This window comes from Glarea lozoyensis (assembly GCF_000409485.1).
Source record: "Glarea lozoyensis ATCC 20868 chromosome Unknown GLAREA9, whole genome shotgun sequence".
NCBI lineage: Eukaryota > Fungi > Ascomycota > Leotiomycetes > Helotiales > Helotiaceae > Glarea > Glarea lozoyensis.
In genome coordinates, this window is record NW_007361004.1 from 1,170,898 (window position 1) to 1,190,770 (window position 19,873).

The following is a 19,873-nucleotide window of genomic DNA, read 5'->3' on the forward strand; positions in this document are numbered from 1 at the left end:
GCTCAACGCATTCGATCACATACACTCTCAGATTAGCCCATGTGTACCTAGATAGTCATAGTCATTTGATTGTGTCAACACGTTTCATTGCTGCCATCTGGTGATCTGTACTTTGATCACAATGTACTGGCGATGCAACGAGTGAGTTGGTGTATTCGCGTGTGGGAATATGTAGTTTGATACACAAATTACAGGTCTATCGAGTTATGATGAAAGGTCTCGGATCATTTCAATAGATAGATTTGAGTCCTAGAATATCTAGAATAAGGTACCGAAGCATATTTAGCTCCTGTCAAAGTAGTTACAACCTCTGTAGCCCAAACAGGTCATTCCAATCAGTAGCTGCATTCCCATTGGTCAATATCTACCCCGCCCGCTTCCCCGCAACCCCGACACCTCCCCGGAGCCATCAGACTTCGAGCAACTGTAAATAATTGGAAGAACACCATTCATAACTTTGAGTTGTTTCTTTTTGTAGATTTATTGCTCAAATTCGATAGTGTTTTCCAGCATATTTCCTATATTATCCTCCCTTTGCCAAGTTCGTTTCCCTTTCACCCGAAAATGCGAGTGTGAAATCGGCGTCCTGTGACGGGCCATCAACTTGCCGAACTTGCTCCACAACAGCTAGGGGACTTCCCCATTGTCATCGACCACTCATTGCCCCAGTTATTGCTTTCCGACTATTATTCCCGCGACTACCAAGGTGCATTCCAAATCGGGGCGCATCTTCCCGTTCGTCCTCTTTCATATTTATTTTCTAGATCGTTGTTTCGCTGTCTTTTTATCATTCCTCTTGCTCAATCCAGCTTCTCAAATTCCTTTACCTCGGTTCGTCAATAGATTGTCAAGATGGTTTTGACAGGACAAGAAGTTGCAGAGCACAACTCGAGAGACTCGTGCTGGGTCATTGTTCATGTATGTTTGGTGCATTTCGAGTGGCAAGAAGGACAACCGCTAACTTTCAATTAGGGCAAAGCATACGATGTTACAGAATTCTTACCTGAACATCCTGGTGGGCCAAAGATTATTCTCAAATATGCCGTAGGATAACCAATGACAGAAATTGGCGCAAGGTTACTGATTATGTGGTAGGGAAAAGATGCGACAGAAGAATATGATCCTATCCACCCCCCGGATACACTCGACAAGTATCTAGACAAATCGAAGCATTTGGGCGAGGTGGATATGGGCACAGTGAAGAAGGAGCAGAAGGAGCACGATCCAGATGAAGAGGCAAGGCAGGACCGAATCGCGCGAATGCCAATTCTCGAGCAATGCTATAATCTGATGGATTTCGAATCGGTGGCGAGACAAGTGATGAAAAAGACTGCGTGGGCGTATTATTCCAGTGGAGCAGATGATGAGATCGTAAGTGGTCTCGACATAGCATATAAGTAGAGGGACTAATTTTCTAGACTATGCGAGAAAACCACACGGCGTTCCATAAGATCTGGTTTCGACCCAGAATTCTTGTGGATGTCGAGAAGGTAGACTTTTCGACAACCATGCTAGGTACCAAAACCGACATGCCATTTTATGTCACTGCGACTGCTCTTGGGAAGCTGGGTCACCATGAAGGAGAGGTTCTCCTCACAAAAGCAGCAAAGAAACATAACGTTATCCAGATGATTCCGACTCTAGCTTCTTGTTCGTTTGATGAAATCATGGACGCCGCCGAAGGAGACCAGGTCCAATGGATGCAGCTGTACGTCAATAAAGACAGAAGTATTACGAAAAAGATCGTAGAACACGCTGAGAAGCGCGGATGCAAGGGGCTGTTCATCACCGTCGATGCGCCGCAGCTGGGTCGCCGAGAGAAAGATATGCGTTCTAAATTCACAGATGTCGGTTCAAATGTGCAGAGTGGATCAACGACCGACAACTCGCAAGGTGCGGCAAGAGCCATTAGCAGTTTCATTGATCCAGCTCTTAGCTGGAAAGATATTCCTTGGTTCCAGTCTATTACCAAGATGCCAATCATCCTCAAGGGTGTCCAGAGAGTGGAGGATGTTATTCGTGCCGTGGAAACCGGCGTCCAAGGTGTTGTACTCTCCAATCATGGAGGTCGTCAACTGGATTTTGCACGTTCTGGGGTCGAAGTGCTTGCGGAAGTTATGCCAGTACTCCGGGAACGTGGATGGGAAGACCGAATTGAGATCTATATCGACGGAGGTGTGCGAAGAGCCACTGATATCATCAAGGCTCTTTGCCTGGGCGCAAAGGGTGTTGGAATCGGTCGACCATTCTTGTATGCTATGAGTTCGTACGGCCTTCCAGGTGTGGACCGTGCTATGCAGCTTTTGAAAGATGAGATGGAGATGAATATGCGATTGATTGGATGTTCGAGCGTGGAGCAGCTGAACCCAACATTAATTGACACGAGGGGGTTGAACATGCACACTACAAGCGTGCCAGTGGATAACCTGGTAAGTACTCATAATATGCGGCTCTGATTGAAGAAAGCTAACTTGAGTATCAGGGAATGGCTATTTACGATCCTCTTGTCAATCCTGCGGCTAAGGCTAAGCTGTAGAGCCCCGAACAGGTATGGATTGCAAGGTGATGAGTGGTGCGATAGATGTATGTAGAATGTCGTAAATGACTAACGAGTAAAAAGGTATATATCATGGATTTTATAACTGTATATATTATGCTATACGAATGTAGACAAGAAGTTCAAAATACAGCACAGCGAATACCGTATCATTACCAAATTAGTGACTTTGGCAGGACAATTTCGATTTTCTTCAAGGTATCAGACTTATCGCGAGTGTCATTACAGATTATATAGCTAGATTCTTGTCCTTGTTGACGGCGTGTTGGAAGTATTTATTCGAATATGCTTCTGCAGAAATGTTAAATCCATATCATTTTACCAGCAATGATACAAGTCAATGCCAACTCAAGTTGAAAAGAAAAACTCCACGTCAATGTCTTTATATAGACGTAATGGAAGACGTTAACATTGCAGCACCAGAACTAGAGAAATAAATGCTCATCAACCAATCAAACTGTGCATCCACCCCAAAAACCGGGTCTCTCAAGCGACTGAGTACTAAAAAACCCATATCTCGTGACCAAACTCACCTCCCCAAACACCTATCCAATCTACACCCCCACCACTCAAACCATTAAGCCTCATAACCTATCCCCCTCTTCCTTTCACCCCTTTACCTTTCCACCACCAAAGCAAAAAATGTCCAAAATCCCACCCCTCCTCTCCTCCGCCCTGGCGCTCCCCCCAGAATCCTCACTCATCCTCCTAACCAACATCCTAGGCGCAAGCACCAACTGGCTCGTGCTCCGCTACTTATACAGCGCGCTGCTTACGAACGAGGAGACGAATGTGGTGTTGGTGAGTTTTATGCGGGATGTGGCGTTTTGGAGGGAGGGGGGACGGAGGTTGGTGAGTTCTTTTTTACTTTTACTTTTAGTTTTTTTTTAGTACTTTTGATTTTTTTGAGTTTTGGAAAGGGAGATGGTGTGGTTAGAGGGATGAGATGAGATGAAATAGGCTGATAATGGGATAGGGGCTTGATCTAGAGAAATTTATACTGAAAAAGAGAGTTGTTTTTGTGGATGGGTTAGAGGGGTTATATGTTACTCAGACGCCACAGAAACATGTGACTATGAAGAGTACGGAGCAGATTATGTTGTCGATACGGAGTGCGATACGTGAATTACAGAGTTCAAGTGGGAAGAAGACTTTGTTGGTCATTGATCAATTGGATCTACTGCTTGCAATGAGTGGAGATGAGTCTAGGCCTGTTCAGTTAGGAGATATGTTATTAGATCTTAGAGAGGTCAGTGTCATTTCATTCCAAAGTAATCTTAGCTGACTGATGAGCATAGGAAGCGCATTCGGTAGTCGTCACAATGGCTGCTGATAGTCCTTTGGTCACTGAGCAAGAAACTCCTCTTGAAATCAATCACGCCGCTCTGCTATTGCATACGGCTCATCAAGCAGATTTAACTATAAGCCTGAGACTGCTCGATAGTGGTACAGCTAGAGATGTTAGTGGAGTCATTCGCATTACACGTGGAGATGTAGGGTTCTCCAAGCAGGACGCGGCGGGAAAGATTGAGGAACGAGAACTTTTGTATTTTGTCGGTGGTGACGGTAGTGTAAAAGTATTCGAGAGGGGACAATAAAATTGGTGATTCTGGCTAAGCCCGCGCTTCTCGTGTCATGAGTTCTCCAATCGCAGAATACGCTTCCCAAATCGTAAGATATCACTTCCGGATTGATAGATGTTTTTTGACGTGCAAGTTGGTAAATTTTGCTAGCAGAACCGTAGCCCTCTCAAGACAACATGAGCAATCCGCACCCAAATTCCGATAGCCATTCAACTCCTAATATGCTTCGTTCACTCGGCCTTGGATGGTCCCCTCGAGTCTTTTGGTACACCGGTCTGGAACCCATTCTTGAATCGTCTTGGGACACCCTTCATGTGGCGCATGCGTCCTGTTCCGGTAGTCTTTCTCCTCTTAGCCTTCTCGCCCCAGTTATCTGATCCCAATGTTAGTCAATCCTCGCCTTTCCTTGATTACCCAGCGAGCCTCAGAAAAACGTACATTGTCGGATCTTAGCAGCTGGATATCCGCATGATGAGCAGGTGTGCTTTTGGATGTGGAGGGATCGGCGACCTGTAGTTTTGACGTTGTCAGTCTCCAACCCTGAATGTCCGATGTTCTCTCCTTCCCGACTACAGTTTGCGGCATGCCCTCTTGAAGGATTACTTTACTAACCGCAGCGTCTGCACAATGTGTGCGTCTTGTTGTGGCGCTTTCCGAAGCTGGAAGTTCCCTTCGCTGCCAAAATAGTTAGTTGTGTCGTTTCGAGGCAAGATTCGTCGGTCGGAACGTACTCATTTTGGATTAGGAACTACAAAAGAAATTGTCAGTACTTCAAACTTAAAACTCCAATGGCGCGCTTCATCAGATGTACATACCTCGTGGCCGTGTTGGGTTGTCGAGTTTGTCGTTGATTCTTCGAAATATGGCGGAGCATTTTCAAAAATTCATGTGGGCGGTCGTTCGTTAGCGTGATTGAAGCGAATGGAGCCACAGCACGTGAGCTAGGATGGCGCTCGGACCAGGAAATGTGGCGCTCGTTCCTTCTCTTTCGCAACCTTGGAATCTACCTTATCGCACCTCTAATAAATGACTTCACTTCATGATGTTGAGGCCGCAAAGATTTACGTATCATTGACTCTTAGCCTGGCCGATATACCGTATGTAGGGCTATTGCGTCTTGTATACCCAGGTAGCTGGGTCAGCTACTATCAACTTTCCTCCATGTTTCCGTATCGATTCCACATCTTTGCAGCTTGCGACCTCGAAATCATTTCATGATATTGAATTACTTGTGGCCACTAATATTTGATTGCAGATATGATATGTTAAAGGTGCGAAGGGTGACGAGAAGACTGTCTCCTGAAGAGAGCTAGGCTAGGTCTTAGGAAGCACATCTGGCTTGAGACAAAGGTAGAACAAGATGTTAAGGTCCAATGAAGGTCAGAAAACAACGAAATACGTGGTGATAATTGATAGGCAATTGAGGCACAAACCTGAATGAGAACAATCTCCTAATTTCATAAACATGATGGTTTCCATTGTCACGGAAATACTGTTAAATAGAAGGTTGGTCATTGCTTTGGGTGAAATCACATTGTCCTAAAACACCAATCAGAATACGAGGGCAAACCAAATTTTGCTTTCCAAATCTTGAGACACCATGGAGGAATCTGCCAGTAACTCTATACCAATTGAAGATTCTAAAGAGCCTGCTGCACATTATGAGAGCGAGAGTCTCAAAGCCAATATGCTGGAAAGGGCAGGCTTTGATATCCGCCGAGAGATATTTAGCTATGTCCTTCTTGTCACTCTACCGATGAAGTTCGACCACTCTATACTATGGGCCGGGCGGAGCACAACTCATATTAGACACCGAGAACTGGACTTCCGAAATGTCAATTGCTTACTTTTCAGACTTAACAAAGAGCTGTCCCGTGAAGCTCTAGAATATTTCTATACACAAAATCATTTTGTGTACTTCCAAACATTTTATTGTCATGATCTTAGACATGCGCTCTTGAATACATTGCCTACGAGGAGATTCGACCGTGAACTCCAGTCTCTCAAGAATTATATGCTTTGTATTTCACTAGAGCATAGACACCACAATAATTGGATAAAAACGGAGAAACCCTCGAAATATTTCGAGTCTGTAGTAATCAGAAGTGAAGATCTTGCAGACTTCTTTTTGCTTTTAGATAAGTACACTAGCTCTCAGCGAAGATCACCACTGGTAGGGATATCGCTCGATTTCAATTTGCTGATGCCTCAAAACAGGCATCTACAAGCAGCTCACGAAATTTTGGAAGCCATAAGATTACACACAAGGGAACCCGTCCGAAGTGCTAGCTTCGAAGAGCGCCAGATTTCTCTATATATCTCTGGGGATGTAACAGAAGAACAAATCCTTCAGATCAAGGACTCCATGAGGTTAGATCGGCTACAGCCGTCGGATTTCGAACAGAAAGGGCGAGACTACATGCAAAAAGCTCAGTTCTTGGCACCAAAGCATGATTGTGTTGATTGGATAAAAGCCATGCAATTTCTGACCATGAGTGGCAAATTGTTAAACATCGATTTTTGAAATCAAAATCACCCCTCTGGCTTCACAACCGACTTGCCCAGTCCAAAAAAGCAGCTCGTGTGCGACGTATTCGATACCGCCGGCTCGCTTTTCACGAAGCTTAAGATGCCACTAGAAGCATTGGTTGCAACTAACAATGCGTTATGCCTTAGCGCAACATCGAATAGCTCAGAAACAACCCGCAGCTTGTACCAGCGACTAGAAGAGCTGTTGCTTGCAGAAGCAACGTGGGATATCGGTCAATATTTGGTAGAGGAGACTCTCAAGAAGTATCCCGCCAATACTCGTCTGCAAGATGCCGCTTCTCGGATCAGAGCCCAGAGGCAGCAAAAAGCGGAAATGTAGAGTGACAGAAACGGCCTTGTAACGACGCATGAAATAAAGAATTTCCGTGAGCTCAAAGCTCCGAACTCGGTAGGAATTTACCATTGAAACAAACAACAAAGTTGAAATCCAGCGCCTCGGAGGGTATGCAAAGATCGTAACTTTCCCAAATAAATGTACAGCCATAAAACAACAATAAACGCCATGTTTGACGTCGTCGCATGAGAAAACCAGGAGGGCAATGCGAAAATCATGTCCGTCCCTAACCGATACGTGATGGATTAGTCAATTTTGCATTTCCAACATTCCCTTCAACCCGCCCTCCACGCCTCTCCACCATCTGCCTCGCTCTTCAAGGTCGTCCCCAACTCCGCCCAAAGCCTCTTCTTTCCTCCTCTTCGCCTCTTTCGCTGCACCTGTGCTTCCCAACCTCTTAACCTCCAGCGGCTGCAATTCTGCATTCAGCCTCTCCAATTCCCTGGTTTTCCGGGGAAGTAGTAGCTGTAGCTGTTCCAGCTGTCTGTCCAGATCTGATTTCTCTCTCTGCCTTTCCTCTACTAATGCTAAGGTCTTATCGAGCGGCATATTTAGAGTAGGATGTGAGCCCGGAGCTTGCGAGGCTTTCAATTTCTCCACACTAGATTGCAACTCGTCTATTCGCTGAGGAAGATCTTGCAATTGTGTGATTTGCAACTGAACATTTTCATATTTTCGACATAATTGACGGCCCTTTTCTTCTAGCTGTTCCACCAGTTCAGCGACTTCAGTCTTTTGGGCCTTCAGTGACGCTTTTGAGACGGCGAGTGATCGCTCCAATTCAACATTTTCTTGGTGTTCAACAACAAGTGGCGGGTCGCCAACAATCGCACGGATAAACTTCTCTTTCGTGACTTGTTCCAAGTAAGAAAATCTAAGTTTTGAGAACAATTCCTGTCTATTGTCAGATCACTCATTATGCATCGAAAGCCATCCCGGGAAATACCTTGTAGTGCTCTAAGTCTGCCTCAAGACTGGCTGGAGTTGGATTGTCAAATCCATCTGTTGATACATCTGACCGTCGAATTCCTGTCTGATTTTTGATCGGCGCCGCGAGAGGTTCTCCTAATTTGATAATAGAGAGCTCATGGCCAGCTTGTATTTCATTAATCTCCTCTAGAATTTGCTGGTGGGTTTTAGCCATCCTGTCGAATGTTGTTTGTGATCTGAGCACCCCCAGGTACTTTGGCGCGGGGTGTGTCGCGTTACTTTTGAGTGCACTCGAGGCAAATCCTCAAAGCCAAAATTAAAAGGTTGTGACGTTGGCGAGATCTGGTTCAATCAGAAATCGAAAAATTGGAAATTACTGAATATTTATTTTTATGTGGCAACAATCCGTGAAACAATAAGTGAGTTCACTTCACAACAATCCTTGAATGCTTTGTTTACTTTGCGCCAAATTCTGCCACAATATTTGTACACCGCCATTGCAGAAGTCCAATAAGCTAGGGGCAACGAACGACAAGCACGTCAAGCCTGTAACTTGGGCCATTCGAGAAGTCGAAAAAACATTCGCTGCAGTTACATGGTCGCCTTCTCTGCCTCAACATCCAGTGTATCATCTTTGTAAAAAAACCGTTCGATTGATTGCGAAGATGCCTGACAACGATATTTTGGATGACGCCTATGTCGCCGCGCTTTTGGAGCAAGATGCGAAAAACCTGACGGGTATGTTTAATTTGCACAACAACTCACAAACCAAGTGAGTGTCATCCGAACACTAGCTATTTACGGGTATTGATATTTTGAAGGCCTGCTAGCAAACCCAAGCCCAACACTCGGTTTCTTCGAAATATAATCAAAGATACCGACTCACACAATGCTGCTATGCTAGCGAGAGAAGCTGTAGACTCTAGAGCGAAATTAAGAGGATTAGACTCGGTCGAAGAACCCGTTAGAAAAGCGGTACGCGGCACTCATGATGTGCGCAAGAGGCAGCTTGGTGATATCGCTGCGATTTTGGGTGCTGGTAATGGGTTAAAAAGGAAGAGAGTGGAGAAAGAAGAAATTGATGGACAGAACGGATCGAGACGACCTGATTCAATTTTAAGGCATGAATCTTTGGGCGCAAAACAAGCAAGACCGCGAGGGATCACTGGAGAAAAGGAACGGAGTACACGGGAGAGACCAAGGGCGGATGATGAGGATAATAGCGCTAGGAAGGCAAGAAGTCGCGACCGCAAAATCTACTCTGAACGTCGAGATAGGGAAGTAAATGCGGACGAACGAAGTGATTCAAGAAGACGCCATATATCGAAACTCGCCGAGGCATCGGAGAAAGAGGATAGACGAAAGTCGCGCCATCGAGATCGGGAAAGAAGTCCACGACGATATAGGATCCACAGGAGCTCATCGAGAGATAGAACTCGTGATGATAGAAAAAGCAAGAGGCGTCGCAGTCGGTCAACCTCGCCCCGCGAGAAGAGGGTTAAATATGCGAGAAGACGATCTAGCTCTCCTCGCCGAAACAGAAGCAAATCCCCAGCGGATCGCCATGAGAGACGGCGACGTTCCCGTTCAAATGAACCGAGATCGTCGGCGAAGCCAGATATCAAGAAGACCCCAACCGAGGAAGACTACGATTCCGATCCCCTGGCCTCGATAATTGGCCCTCTTCCACCAAATCAACCAGAAATTCGCACGCGTGGTCGTGGTACATTTTCACATAGTGCTGGTATCGACTCTCGCTTTTCCGCTGACTACGACCCGACAGCCGACGTACGGCTTGATCCTGACGAAGAAAACGACTGGGACCAAGCGCTGGAAGCTCTTAGAGATCGGACGAAATGGAAACAGCAAGGCGCTGATCGACTAAAAGCAGCAGGGTTTACTGACGAAGAAATCAAGAAATGGGAGAAGGGAGGCGAGAAGAATGAGGAGGATGTTAGATGGTCCAAGAAGGGAGAGGGAAGAGAGTGGGATAAGGGGAAGATTCTTGACGTAGATGGAGATATCGCCTTTGAGCCAGCATTTGGTAGGCTGAAGGATAACTAAGTCTTCATTGTTCAATATTATGTCGATATTTTGTCGCTCATTTCAGGGTTCTACGAGGTCAATATCAGCCACTTGCTGATAGTTTTGCCAGACTAACTTGTTTGCCCAATATAAACTCCCACCACATGCAAAATGTAAGACTCTTAGCGTATCTCGTGTCTTTGTGGGGTCCAACTTCCATCTTGTCGCGTCCTCTTTCGTACTGTCTGCTGGCAAGCGAATAACCCTCTCATATCCACAACCGATACTTCCTTTCCTCAACCCGTCCAACAACGCATCGTACAGGTCGATCAAATTTTCAAAACCGTTTCCCGAGTTCACTGTTACCAGCTGAAAAAAGCCCCATTGATCCCAACACAGCTCCAGCGATCTGAAATCTCCGTATCGAGCACGACTCGCCAGGAGTTGAAGAAGCTTAGGCAGCGCACTCGTTCCCCACTCCAAAGAGTTCATTTTGATCCGCATGCGACGTACGAGTCTGCTCGGTATCTGTCCCATAGCTTTCAGGACCTTGACTGCATGGTTTTCCGCCAACCTGTCAAACAGGGTGAACATTGGAAAGTAGAAAGTCACGCTATGCCAAAAGAGATCGCGGGCTTCCCGATATATTTGTTTGTTCACGCGGAGTAACGAAAGCGTCGTGTGATAGAAGTTTCTATACGCAAATTCATGATACTCGCAGCAGGAGGGCGAAATATGTGTAGGGTCGAGACATAGCTTAAATGGCACACTAGATGCATATCGGAGTCGTTGGGCTTTGTGTTTCGCTTTGCGTTTTAGGGGCGGTTGGTGTTCGGTTGCATACGGTTCTATAAGATATGGTACTGAGGTCGGCAGGAGGACCATACGGTAGATCTCATCGCGGATTTCTCGAGGTAGGAGGAGGAGTGTCGTCGTGGACATTCTCCATGAAGATCGAGGACGCGACTCCGAAGTGGTGTACTTCCAAGTTGACGTTGATGTCCGGCGAGAGCTCGTCCGGCCCGGAAGCTGGACTTTCGGCCCGTACGGAGGGTAGTCAATATGCAGCTCCTCGAGCTAACTTTGGCTTCCAATATTCCAAGTTGCATTCGAATCTTTGAATATCTCGTTCCTCAACATTTGCCAGCTTTTCCTTGCTTACTTTGTATTCTTGCATCTTTTTTCTTTCTCATATATAATTTGTTTTAGAGATTTCTTTTGTACTTTTGGTTCAGGTATATCGGCCACTGTCATCACCGGAACGTTCGGACCCTACTTCTATGCTAATGTAACTATCAGCAGCTACGAGGCGTGATATCGTACTCGGCAACTAAACGCCAACTCTAGCTGAGAAGTCCTTGTCTAGGACGTTGGCTGAGACCCAAGCTCTTTCTATAAATTCATTCTTTTTTCTGTCCTCTCAAGACAAACAAAAAGAGCGAGTATTCGCAGTAGTCCTGTGGACGAGAAGCAGTTCCAGATATGGATGCTCATGATCAGGCAGTCTCAAAGATTGCCTCTCAAACTGGAGTATTCTATTCTCGCAAAGAGCCGTATCGGATTTATCATGGATCAACAAACAGTACACGGAAATCGCAGTACGAACTTGACCGACTGATTGATACTTCTCGGCTCAATCACGTTCTCAAAGTCGATACCAACAACAAGACTGCATTGGTGGAACCAAATGTTCCTATGGATGATCTAGTTCAAGCGACTCTTCAACATGGCTTGGTCCCTCCTGTGGTGATGGAGTTCCCTGGTATTACTGTTGGTGGTGGATTTGCCGGGACAGCTGGAGAAAGCAGCTCTTTTCGATATGGATTCTTCGACCGAACTATCAACTGGATTGAAATGGTCTTGGCGAATGGGGAGATCACCAAGGCATCAAGAACAGAAAATCCGGATCTCTTTTTCGGTGCTGCTTCTTCATTTGGTACTCTGGGAGTAACAACACTTCTCGAAATTCAACTAGTAGAAGCCAAGAGATACGTAGAGTTGACATATCACCCAGTCAATGGTATCTCGGAAGCTCAAGAAGTAATTCACAAAGTTACCAAGGATACTTCATTCGAATACCTAGACGGAATCATGTACTCTAAAACACGCGGCATAATCTGTGCTGGCAAAATGACAAACACAATATCCGACAGTAACATCCAAGTCCAAAGGTTTACACGTCCATACGACCCCTGGTTCTATATTCACGTCGAGAGACTCACTCGGCGCTCAACCTCCTCAATCAAAGAAGCAATACCGCTCGTCGATTATCTTTTCCGCTACGACCGTGGCGGTTTCTGGGTCGCTCGCTACGCATACAAATACTTCCTTACACCCTTCAACCGCATGACGCGTTTTCTCCTGGATTACTTCATGCACACTCGCGTCATGTACCTCGCTCTCCACCGCAGCGGTCTCGCCTCTTCTCACATTATCCAAGACGTTGCAATCCCCTACACCGGAGCAGCGGAATTCATGGAATATCTAGACCAGGAATTCAAACAATATCCAATCTGGTTATGTCCGCTCAAACAAAGCGGGAAGAACTCTACGCATAGTTTGCAGACTAATGCTAACAGAATGATGGGCCAGCAACTCCCGGATCACGCGCTCAATTTCGGTGTTTGGGGCCCGGGATCTACTAATAGACGGGAATTTGTATACTGGAATCGTGCTTTCGAGAAGAAAGTTAGGAGTTTGGGGGGTCAGAAGTGGTTGTATGCTCATACCTATTACACGGAAGAAGAGTTTAATGAGATTTATGACCGTGAGGAGTACGATTCTTTACGGAAGAAATACCACGCCACGTACCTCCCTAGTGTCTATGACAAGGTCAAGGTAGACGTGGAGAGTGAGGAGAAGGAAAAGAGAGAAAGTTGGAAAATATGGCTTTTGGCAATTTTCTGGGGAGTATGGCCGCTTGCGGGCTTATATGGCGTTTGGAAAGCTTTGTTGGGGGGAGACTATCTTTTGCCTAGGAGGAGGAAGGGGAAGAAGGAAGTTTGAATTTGGAGACTTGGTGAGCTATAAAAGTTTTATCTGTGGGTGTGTATATATACAGGATAAAAGTACGTGCGCATATTATTGATCAAATATGAGGTATCTCAACCTATCTGCTGTAGAATTTAGTAAGATGATGATATAGACGAGAACGTAATAGAATTCATGTCATAGATTTTAGTATGTAGAGAAGTGCTTTAAGTGGTGCATTTTTACTTTCTTATAGTGAAGATACATGTCCTAGACTTACATCTCCTCCTGCAAATTCTCTTTGTTGCATTAGTATGGTTGATTCTTGACAAACTTGTACTTATATAAAAATCCACCAAAGGCTCATTCAGGGCGAAACTAACAATTAGATAATCGAAAATTTTAAATCTCAACATGAGGGTCTTTATTGTAAGGTCAAGCTGGAGATATTTGATTCGGTTTCACAGATTCGGCATTTAGCCATTTGTGTACAGAACATCTATACAGAGCGCCGAATCGCGGCCAAAGTAATTTAAATCTAAAGGGTGATGGTTGGGTTATCTGGATGTTTGGGGATAGAAATAACCCGAGAATAGATAGACGTAGTACTAGAAAAGGATCATTTCTAAAATTCCCTCTTGTTTGCTTGTCGACTTTGGAGTGACAAAATTATGTTGTGTCTAAAGGCTCGTTCTCACCACAATTACAAAAGACTTTGATTTATAACTTTCGAGAGTCTTTGTAAGATAATTATCAAAACGCTAATGAGAATAAAACTTTAGGCTCACTTCATAAATTAGAACCCTCATTCAGAGCCAGCAAAATATTCTTTTTATTCGACCCCTAATCACCATCAGAAATTCGCTTAAATCCTTCTCGTCCACCACTCTTGACCAATCCTCCTACCACATCTTAAGGATTAAAATAAAAGACCTCCTCGACACCCTTCCACCAAGCCGGTTCTCCATCTACACTTGACTTCGCCCCCTCCACAAAACTCTCCTGAAAACTATCCGTCATCCGCCACCACTCCTGCACCTTCGGGTTCTCGCGCATCTTCTCCATGTCGCCTGCCCAGTTATAGCCCACGTACTTGAAGGAGGCGAAGAGGATTCCAGTTCCTGGATCGTGGAAGATTGAGTCTGTAAAAGTCATTAGCATCAATTCATCAACAATTTTCCCGCTCAGCGATTATCTTTTTGAGAAGTGGTGGCATGGAAAGAGGTGGCTAATACATACAATCCTCAATATTACTCTCCTTAATCTGCTTCAACACCTCCGGCCACACCTTCGCATGACACTTCTTGTATTCCTCCACATACTCCGGTTTCAGCTTCACAATCTGGGCGATTCGTCGGCCTTGGTTCTTGAGTCTTATAGAGGGGCCGGATGGGCGGTGGGTTGTGGTTTCGATTGGAGTGGGAGGGGACCAGAGAGGTGATTTTGGCTCCGCGGATGAGGTTGCCCACATCTTGAGGTTTGAGTTTGGGAATTGTTCGGGGTTTGAAATAAGTGTGTCGTGGTGGTGGTGAGTTAAACAAAGTTGATCCTTCGTCCTTCGACCTCGATGCGGGGTAGCTTTACAAACTCCTTTTCAAGCTCTTTCTATGAATCAGTCGAGGCTCTGGGGATATTTCATACGAAACAGTATACTTTGACACTTACAGACTGCGACAAGTAAATAGCAATCTCCAATTCCGATGATGCAGTATGATTTCTAAGCTGCCAAAAGGGAGCTTCGGAAAGTATGGAGGGGAGAGAGAAGCGAAGCTGGCTCGGGGCCCCACTTTTGGCGTATGCTTGTTTGACAGGCGGGTGGAGGGGAGGATTTATCCGTGGAGCGAGGGGATCGATGGGAAAGTGAGATGTGCGGATAAGGAACGTGGGATAATTATTTTGTGCTATATAGTCTCGTGATATTAACATCTACTGAAACAATTGGTATTTTAGAAGTCTGTTTTTAGTTCTTGCAAGTTAATAGCACATACTTTTAGCAGGAACACATAGTCCTTGCCTCGGTTCATTGTTACCACGAGTTAAAGCTATCCATTCTCACCGCCAATTTGGAAGTGATCCTTGGAGATGATTTTCAATGGGGTCTGCTTTTAAAATAGATATTTCTATAAATGTTCACTAACTTCATATGACAGATTTTAATTACCCGTTTTGTATATAGCTTCTAGGTTGCTGACTGGGATTGTTGCTCGTCATTTACGATTAGTTATCGTGAACTTGGAAGCTCACGAGCTCTCGATCTAGATCAGTGATCATCTTGCGTGTGCATTGACGACCATGCAAACAATACAATCCGCTTCGAATCGGCAGCAACAGTGGTGTTTGCTTGATATAATTTTCAATAGCGAGTCCAAACCAGTTCCCAATCCTTCGACTCCTTCGGCTCTTCTTTTTTGATAGTACACACCCATCCACATCATAATGTACAGAAATCCACAAGTCTCGATCTCGAAGGTTATTGGCGTTAAATCATTCGACAGCTTATCATTTCGAATTCCTAAACAGCCCTCCAAACAGACCTCCACCACCACCAAAACCAGACCCTCCACTGCCACCACCCTGCCTCCTAGCCTCCGTCCTTATCCACTCCTTCATAAACTCGGTATCCCTCATCTTAGCTGGATCCATAAGCTTCGTTTGGGTCATTGCTTCCCCTCTATCAAAAGACAATAGCGTAGGCATTGCGGTAATCATATATCTCATCCCAAACCCACTGTCCATTATGTCTTGAGAGTCATACTCGATTTCGCAGAAGGAAACGCCGCCTTCGGCTTCCCCAACGCCGGATTCGATGAGTTGGTTGAGTAAAGGACCAATGGTTCGGCAGGTATTGCAGTAAGATGCCGTCCACTGTATGGTGTTAGCTCTGTTTGCCGGGGAGGTTTCGTTGAATCAAGTCGATGAACTGACGAAGGTTATGAGGGGTTTTCTCGCAGAGGTGGAAAGAAGGAGGTATGATTGGAAGTCATCTGGCCGGCGAACACTATTGTGTTGCTATTAGCACAAGTACTCAAGGGAGCCAACTCTGCTGGGAGTGTAGCTTCGTGGAACCTACGAATCGTATATCCTGTTCTTTGCTTTGTTCTCTTTTGTGCTAGAAAATCGACGGGCCACCGGTACAGAGAGCTGGTACTGTGATGCGATTGATACGCGTAAGAGCCTAGAGGCTGGACGTATTACCATCTTGAAAATGGGGCCAATATTTCGTAAACATTGATGGCTCAGGATTGAGGCTGGCAAACGCGCTTTCTCGGCGTTTAGACATCAGACAAGGGTTCTCCGCGATGGCTTGCACCCAGCAAAAGAGCGTCATGGTCGCGAACTTCGTTTCTCGGCACTCGATTCATGTCTCCACGAATAATCGCAACACCAACAGCTCAAGCGGTCAGTTGACATAAAATCAAAATGGCAGAGAGCGAGCCAGATGCGAAGATCATTGGTAGGGCTTATGCGTATTCCGCAGTAGGACAACATCACGAGGCGGTGCAAGTCCTTGCTGACCTTTTCCCCTCCACCCACATCCAAAAAGTTCCTCAACAGTCCAACAGCATCGCATGCCTTTCGCACCAACCATTGCGGCGAGGAGGTAGGGACGTAGGATTTCTTGAAATAAGAATTCCCAAGACGACCGTCATGAGGCTTGGCTTACTTGCTCGTCAAAAGGTGGGTCATCTTCCACAGCCAAAGCCATTTGCAAGACCCCTGCCATCTGGTTCTGGTGGTGTCTTGTCCGTTGCTCCCGTACAGCTTCACTCCGTAACTTTCACAATATTATTTTCCCTTTCTGGTCGACTCGAGAAAGAACACATATACGCCGCACCTTCCTCTTTGGTGTGTATTTCAACTTCCACCAAGTTGCTCCCAGCTTGTCTCTCCTTGCTTTCCTCATCATCCTTGTTCCTTGAACCAAACCTCCGGATCTACGACGCATTCCCTATCGCAACTTAAACATCGTCGAGTAGACAGCTCCTCGTGACTGCTGTCGCTCCACACCTAGTCACAGACCTCCTTATCGTGTTTATATCCTCGCGAACAGGTTTAAATACCTCTTCCACATTGCACTACTCACCGCACATGGCTGGCCAACTCACCTGAGTGCAACACGCATATGTTCCAGTGTTGTTGGACTTGCCACTCTCGAGTCCTTAAAGAAACAACCCCCGGGTCGATTCCTTCGAACCTTTGGCCTATTTCCTCTCCCGGTCCTATAAAGCCTCTTGAAAACGCATCCTAATTTCCAAATTGTCCGCGGTATGACGACTATTGAGGAACCAGAGCATCCGCCTAAACATCGCTTTCTGAGAGTATCACGTTCGTTTTTCTCTAAGAATTCTGTCTCAAATGGAAATGGAACAGCCGATGATGCCGTGAATGAGAACTTGACGGAGGAAAGTGCTGAGAAAGGTCGGGGACGGCCGACTACGAAATGGAGTCTAGGCGTGTTGAATGTGCCTAGTACTCACGAGGTCCCTGGTACGTCTATTACTCGGAGCAGGATGTGATATAGTGCCTGACTGTTTTTATATAGGGTCTGTTATGCTACTTTCGGATGACCGAAACCATCCACTAGGGCTTCGACATACCCCCGCTGTCACTTCTTCCCAGTCATTGCCAGCACAGGTCCAGAGTCGACGATCATCTCACCAGGAAACCCGACCAGATGACAAGAAGAAAACTGATGATGGGATGATTCTTGACCCCCAACCAGAAGATGTAGATAACGATCCTCTGAACTGGCCGCAATGGCGACGAGATGCCGCTTTGCTGTCTTTAGGTCTCTATTGCATGGTCGGAGGTGGCATGACACCCATTTTAGCGGCAGGCTTCTCTAATGTTGCAGAAACATACGACGTTTCTGTTCCGCAGGTTGCCTTGACCACAGGTCTCTACATGATGGGTCTTGGTGTAGGCTCAGTCATCTTTTCTCCTACCGCCATTTTATACGGAAAACGTCCTGTCTATCTGTTTTGCGCCATCATGTTCGTGGGAACTTCAGTCTGGTGTGCGGCGTCGCCAACGTACATTTCATTGCTGGTTGCTCGTATCTTTCAGGGTATTTCTATTAGCTCTGTCGAATGCCTACCTTCTGCCACGATTGCGGAAATCTTCTTTCTCCACGAACGTGCTTACAGGATTGGTATTTATACGCTCTTGTTGCTTGGTGGGAAAAACTTAGTTCCTTTGGTCAGCGCAGCCATCATTCAATCCATGGGCTGGAGATGGGTATTTTGGTAAGTCATTCATCCGTATTCAAGCAGAATATTTCTAATTGAATCAGGATTGTTGCCATGGTAGTAGGCTTTTGTGGTGTCCTTCTATTCTTCTTTGTGCCCGAGTCTTTCTGGGACCGAACTCCCCATGGCAGACATCATAAACCGGCCAAGAGTATGTCTAGACTTTCTGTCCTACTTCAAAGGAGGCTCTCTCCGTCGACTACCGCAAATGCTTCTGACCATCGCAATCGACATAACGGCAACAGCGAAGAAAAGCTGACTGATGCTGATACAACTTTACCTCAACGCCCACTCATGGCCCATAGAGCGACTGCCCGTAGCGTTGGATTCGCTGAAAACGACCAATACGCTACTGACTTGGGAAGACAAGCGGATGGTTCGAGCCAGGAAATTCGAGAAGCCGGGGCGAAGAATTCTGCAACTAGAGATAGAGCCATATCTGGTGGCTTTGAGCCGCATATAGATGTGCTTGCTGGTCACGATTCTGTTCCACGGCAATTGCATGCACATCATGACTTGCAGCATCGTATACAGCCTGCTGGTGACGTCCCAGCGACTCCTATACTTCACAACATGGACTCACCATATTACGTTGAAGCTCAGCTCCGAGATGCCGATTACGCACATAAAGACCAGGACTCTGGGACCGGAACTGTTCCCACTTATGACGGAGAAGTGCATCAACCAGCAATCGCGCCTGAACTTGAACCACATTCGAAGCGATACACTAATGTGTTGAGGAGAGGTGAAAAACTGTCATTCGTTCAACAGCTAAAACCTTATAATGGACGCCTCAGTAACGATAGCTGGCTCCGAGTAGCTTTTCGACCCTTTATTCTGTTTGCATATCCTGCAGTCCTCTGGTCCTCTGTAGTGTATGCATGCGCCGTGGGCTGGTTGATCGTCTTGTCCGAGTCTGTATCCGAGATATATCGTAACGCAGAAACCTATAATTTTTCGGCGCTCTCCACTGGACTCATATACATCTCACCCTTTATCGGCGGAATTTTAGGAACGGCTGTTGCTGGGAAAGTTAGTGATATGATTGTCAAAAGAATGACAAAGCGTAATGGTGGACTTTACGAACCTGAATTCCGCTTAGTTATGGGAATTCCGATTACCATTACTACTGTCATCGGATTGATGGGTTACGGATGGTCTGCACATGAACATGACGCGTGGATCGTGCCGACAATTTTCTTTGGAATCATATCCTTTGGTTGCTCACTTGCCTCAACGACTTCCATCACTTTTTGCGTGGACAGTTACCGTCAATACGCTGGAGAGGCACTTGTAACGCTTAATTTTAGCAAGAACATCTTCCACGGCTTGGTGTTCAGTCTATTTTTCAACCACTGGCTTGAGGCTGACGGGTCACGCACCGTTTTCATATGGCTAGGCGTCATCCAATTGATATTTATGGCGTCCACAATTCCTATGTATATATTCGGTAAGCGAGCGAGGATGTGGACTGTTAGGATGAACCTGATGGAGAGGTTCTGAGTTGTAACTAACATTTGGGTTTGGCTTGGAGTAGAATGCACAAGGCGTCTGGATTCTCTTGGGTGGGTTGTTTGATAGATAGATTGGAGCGGATACCTACTTTGCTTTTACATTGGACTTTTGACTTACAGAAGGGTTCTTGGATAGGACCATAGAAATGGGGTTGCTAGAG

At 45.9% G+C, this 19,873-nt stretch overlaps 12 protein-coding genes across 12 annotated transcripts; 7 read left to right on the plus strand and 5 right to left on the minus strand.

Annotated features, from left to right (window-relative positions):
* Positions 1 to 852: 852 nt before the first annotated feature.
* Positions 853 to 2,536, plus strand: GLAREA_08323 (FMN-linked oxidoreductase; the record flags this gene model as incomplete). The annotated part of the gene is made up of 5 exons (XM_008090368.1): positions 853 to 918; positions 973 to 1,044; positions 1,096 to 1,371; positions 1,419 to 2,429; positions 2,483 to 2,536. The coding sequence occupies 5 exons, from the start codon at positions 853 to 855 to the stop codon at positions 2,534 to 2,536; spliced, it is 1,479 nt and encodes a 492-aa protein (XP_008088559.1).
* Positions 2,537 to 3,199: 663 nt separating this feature from the next.
* GLAREA_08324 (uncharacterized protein) lies at positions 3,200 to 4,155 on the plus strand (the record flags this gene model as incomplete). The annotated part of the gene is made up of 3 exons (XM_008090369.1): positions 3,200 to 3,358; positions 3,534 to 3,806; positions 3,856 to 4,155. The coding sequence occupies 3 exons, from the start codon at positions 3,200 to 3,202 to the stop codon at positions 4,153 to 4,155; spliced, it is 732 nt and encodes a 243-aa protein (XP_008088560.1).
* Positions 4,156 to 4,370: 215 nt separating this feature from the next.
* On the minus strand, positions 4,371 to 5,014 carry GLAREA_08325 (Zn-binding ribosomal protein; the record flags this gene model as incomplete). Its single annotated transcript, XM_008090370.1, has 5 exons — positions 4,371 to 4,513; positions 4,579 to 4,730; positions 4,753 to 4,815; positions 4,872 to 4,888; positions 4,952 to 5,014. The coding sequence occupies 5 exons, from the start codon at positions 5,012 to 5,014 to the stop codon at positions 4,371 to 4,373; spliced, it is 438 nt and encodes a 145-aa protein (XP_008088561.1).
* A 726-nt stretch (positions 5,015 to 5,740) lies between these two features.
* GLAREA_08326 (uncharacterized protein) lies at positions 5,741 to 7,009 on the plus strand (the record flags this gene model as incomplete). Its single annotated transcript, XM_008090371.1, has 2 exons — positions 5,741 to 6,645; positions 6,706 to 7,009. 2 exons carry the CDS (start codon positions 5,741 to 5,743, stop codon positions 7,007 to 7,009), a joined length of 1,209 nt encoding a protein of 402 aa, XP_008088562.1.
* A 264-nt stretch (positions 7,010 to 7,273) lies between these two features.
* On the minus strand, positions 7,274 to 8,168 carry GLAREA_08327 (uncharacterized protein; the record flags this gene model as incomplete). Its single annotated transcript, XM_008090372.1, has 2 exons — positions 7,274 to 7,918; positions 7,971 to 8,168. 2 exons carry the CDS (start codon positions 8,166 to 8,168, stop codon positions 7,274 to 7,276), a joined length of 843 nt encoding a protein of 280 aa, XP_008088563.1.
* A 451-nt stretch (positions 8,169 to 8,619) lies between these two features.
* GLAREA_08328 (uncharacterized protein) lies at positions 8,620 to 10,018 on the plus strand (the record flags this gene model as incomplete). Its single annotated transcript, XM_008090373.1, has 2 exons — positions 8,620 to 8,726; positions 8,776 to 10,018. The coding sequence occupies 2 exons, from the start codon at positions 8,620 to 8,622 to the stop codon at positions 10,016 to 10,018; spliced, it is 1,350 nt and encodes a 449-aa protein (XP_008088564.1).
* Positions 10,019 to 10,060: 42 nt separating this feature from the next.
* Positions 10,061 to 10,921, minus strand: GLAREA_08329 (uncharacterized protein; the record flags this gene model as incomplete). The annotated part of the gene is made up of 1 exon (XM_008090374.1): positions 10,061 to 10,921. The coding sequence occupies one exon, from the start codon at positions 10,919 to 10,921 to the stop codon at positions 10,061 to 10,063; it is 861 nt and encodes a 286-aa protein (XP_008088565.1).
* Positions 10,922 to 11,461: 540 nt separating this feature from the next.
* GLAREA_08330 (FAD-binding protein) lies at positions 11,462 to 12,985 on the plus strand (the record flags this gene model as incomplete). Its single annotated transcript, XM_008090375.1, has 1 exon — positions 11,462 to 12,985. One exon carries the CDS (start codon positions 11,462 to 11,464, stop codon positions 12,983 to 12,985), a length of 1,524 nt encoding a protein of 507 aa, XP_008088566.1.
* An 876-nt stretch (positions 12,986 to 13,861) lies between these two features.
* On the minus strand, positions 13,862 to 14,420 carry GLAREA_08331 (uncharacterized protein; the record flags this gene model as incomplete). The annotated part of the gene is made up of 2 exons (XM_008090376.1): positions 13,862 to 14,091; positions 14,189 to 14,420. 2 exons carry the CDS (start codon positions 14,418 to 14,420, stop codon positions 13,862 to 13,864), a joined length of 462 nt encoding a protein of 153 aa, XP_008088567.1.
* Positions 14,421 to 15,448: 1,028 nt separating this feature from the next.
* On the minus strand, positions 15,449 to 16,147 carry GLAREA_08332 (Thioredoxin-like protein; the record flags this gene model as incomplete). Its single annotated transcript, XM_008090377.1, has 3 exons — positions 15,449 to 15,814; positions 15,875 to 15,947; positions 16,020 to 16,147. The coding sequence occupies 3 exons, from the start codon at positions 16,145 to 16,147 to the stop codon at positions 15,449 to 15,451; spliced, it is 567 nt and encodes a 188-aa protein (XP_008088568.1).
* Positions 16,148 to 16,597: 450 nt separating this feature from the next.
* Positions 16,598 to 16,912, plus strand: GLAREA_08333 (uncharacterized protein; the record flags this gene model as incomplete). Its single annotated transcript, XM_008090378.1, has 1 exon — positions 16,598 to 16,912. The coding sequence occupies one exon, from the start codon at positions 16,598 to 16,600 to the stop codon at positions 16,910 to 16,912; it is 315 nt and encodes a 104-aa protein (XP_008088569.1).
* A 305-nt stretch (positions 16,913 to 17,217) lies between these two features.
* On the plus strand, positions 17,218 to 19,701 carry GLAREA_08334 (MFS general substrate transporter; the record flags this gene model as incomplete). The annotated part of the gene is made up of 3 exons (XM_008090379.1): positions 17,218 to 17,437; positions 17,493 to 18,195; positions 18,243 to 19,701. 3 exons carry the CDS (start codon positions 17,218 to 17,220, stop codon positions 19,699 to 19,701), a joined length of 2,382 nt encoding a protein of 793 aa, XP_008088570.1.
* Between the last annotated feature and the right edge of the window lie 172 nt (positions 19,702 to 19,873).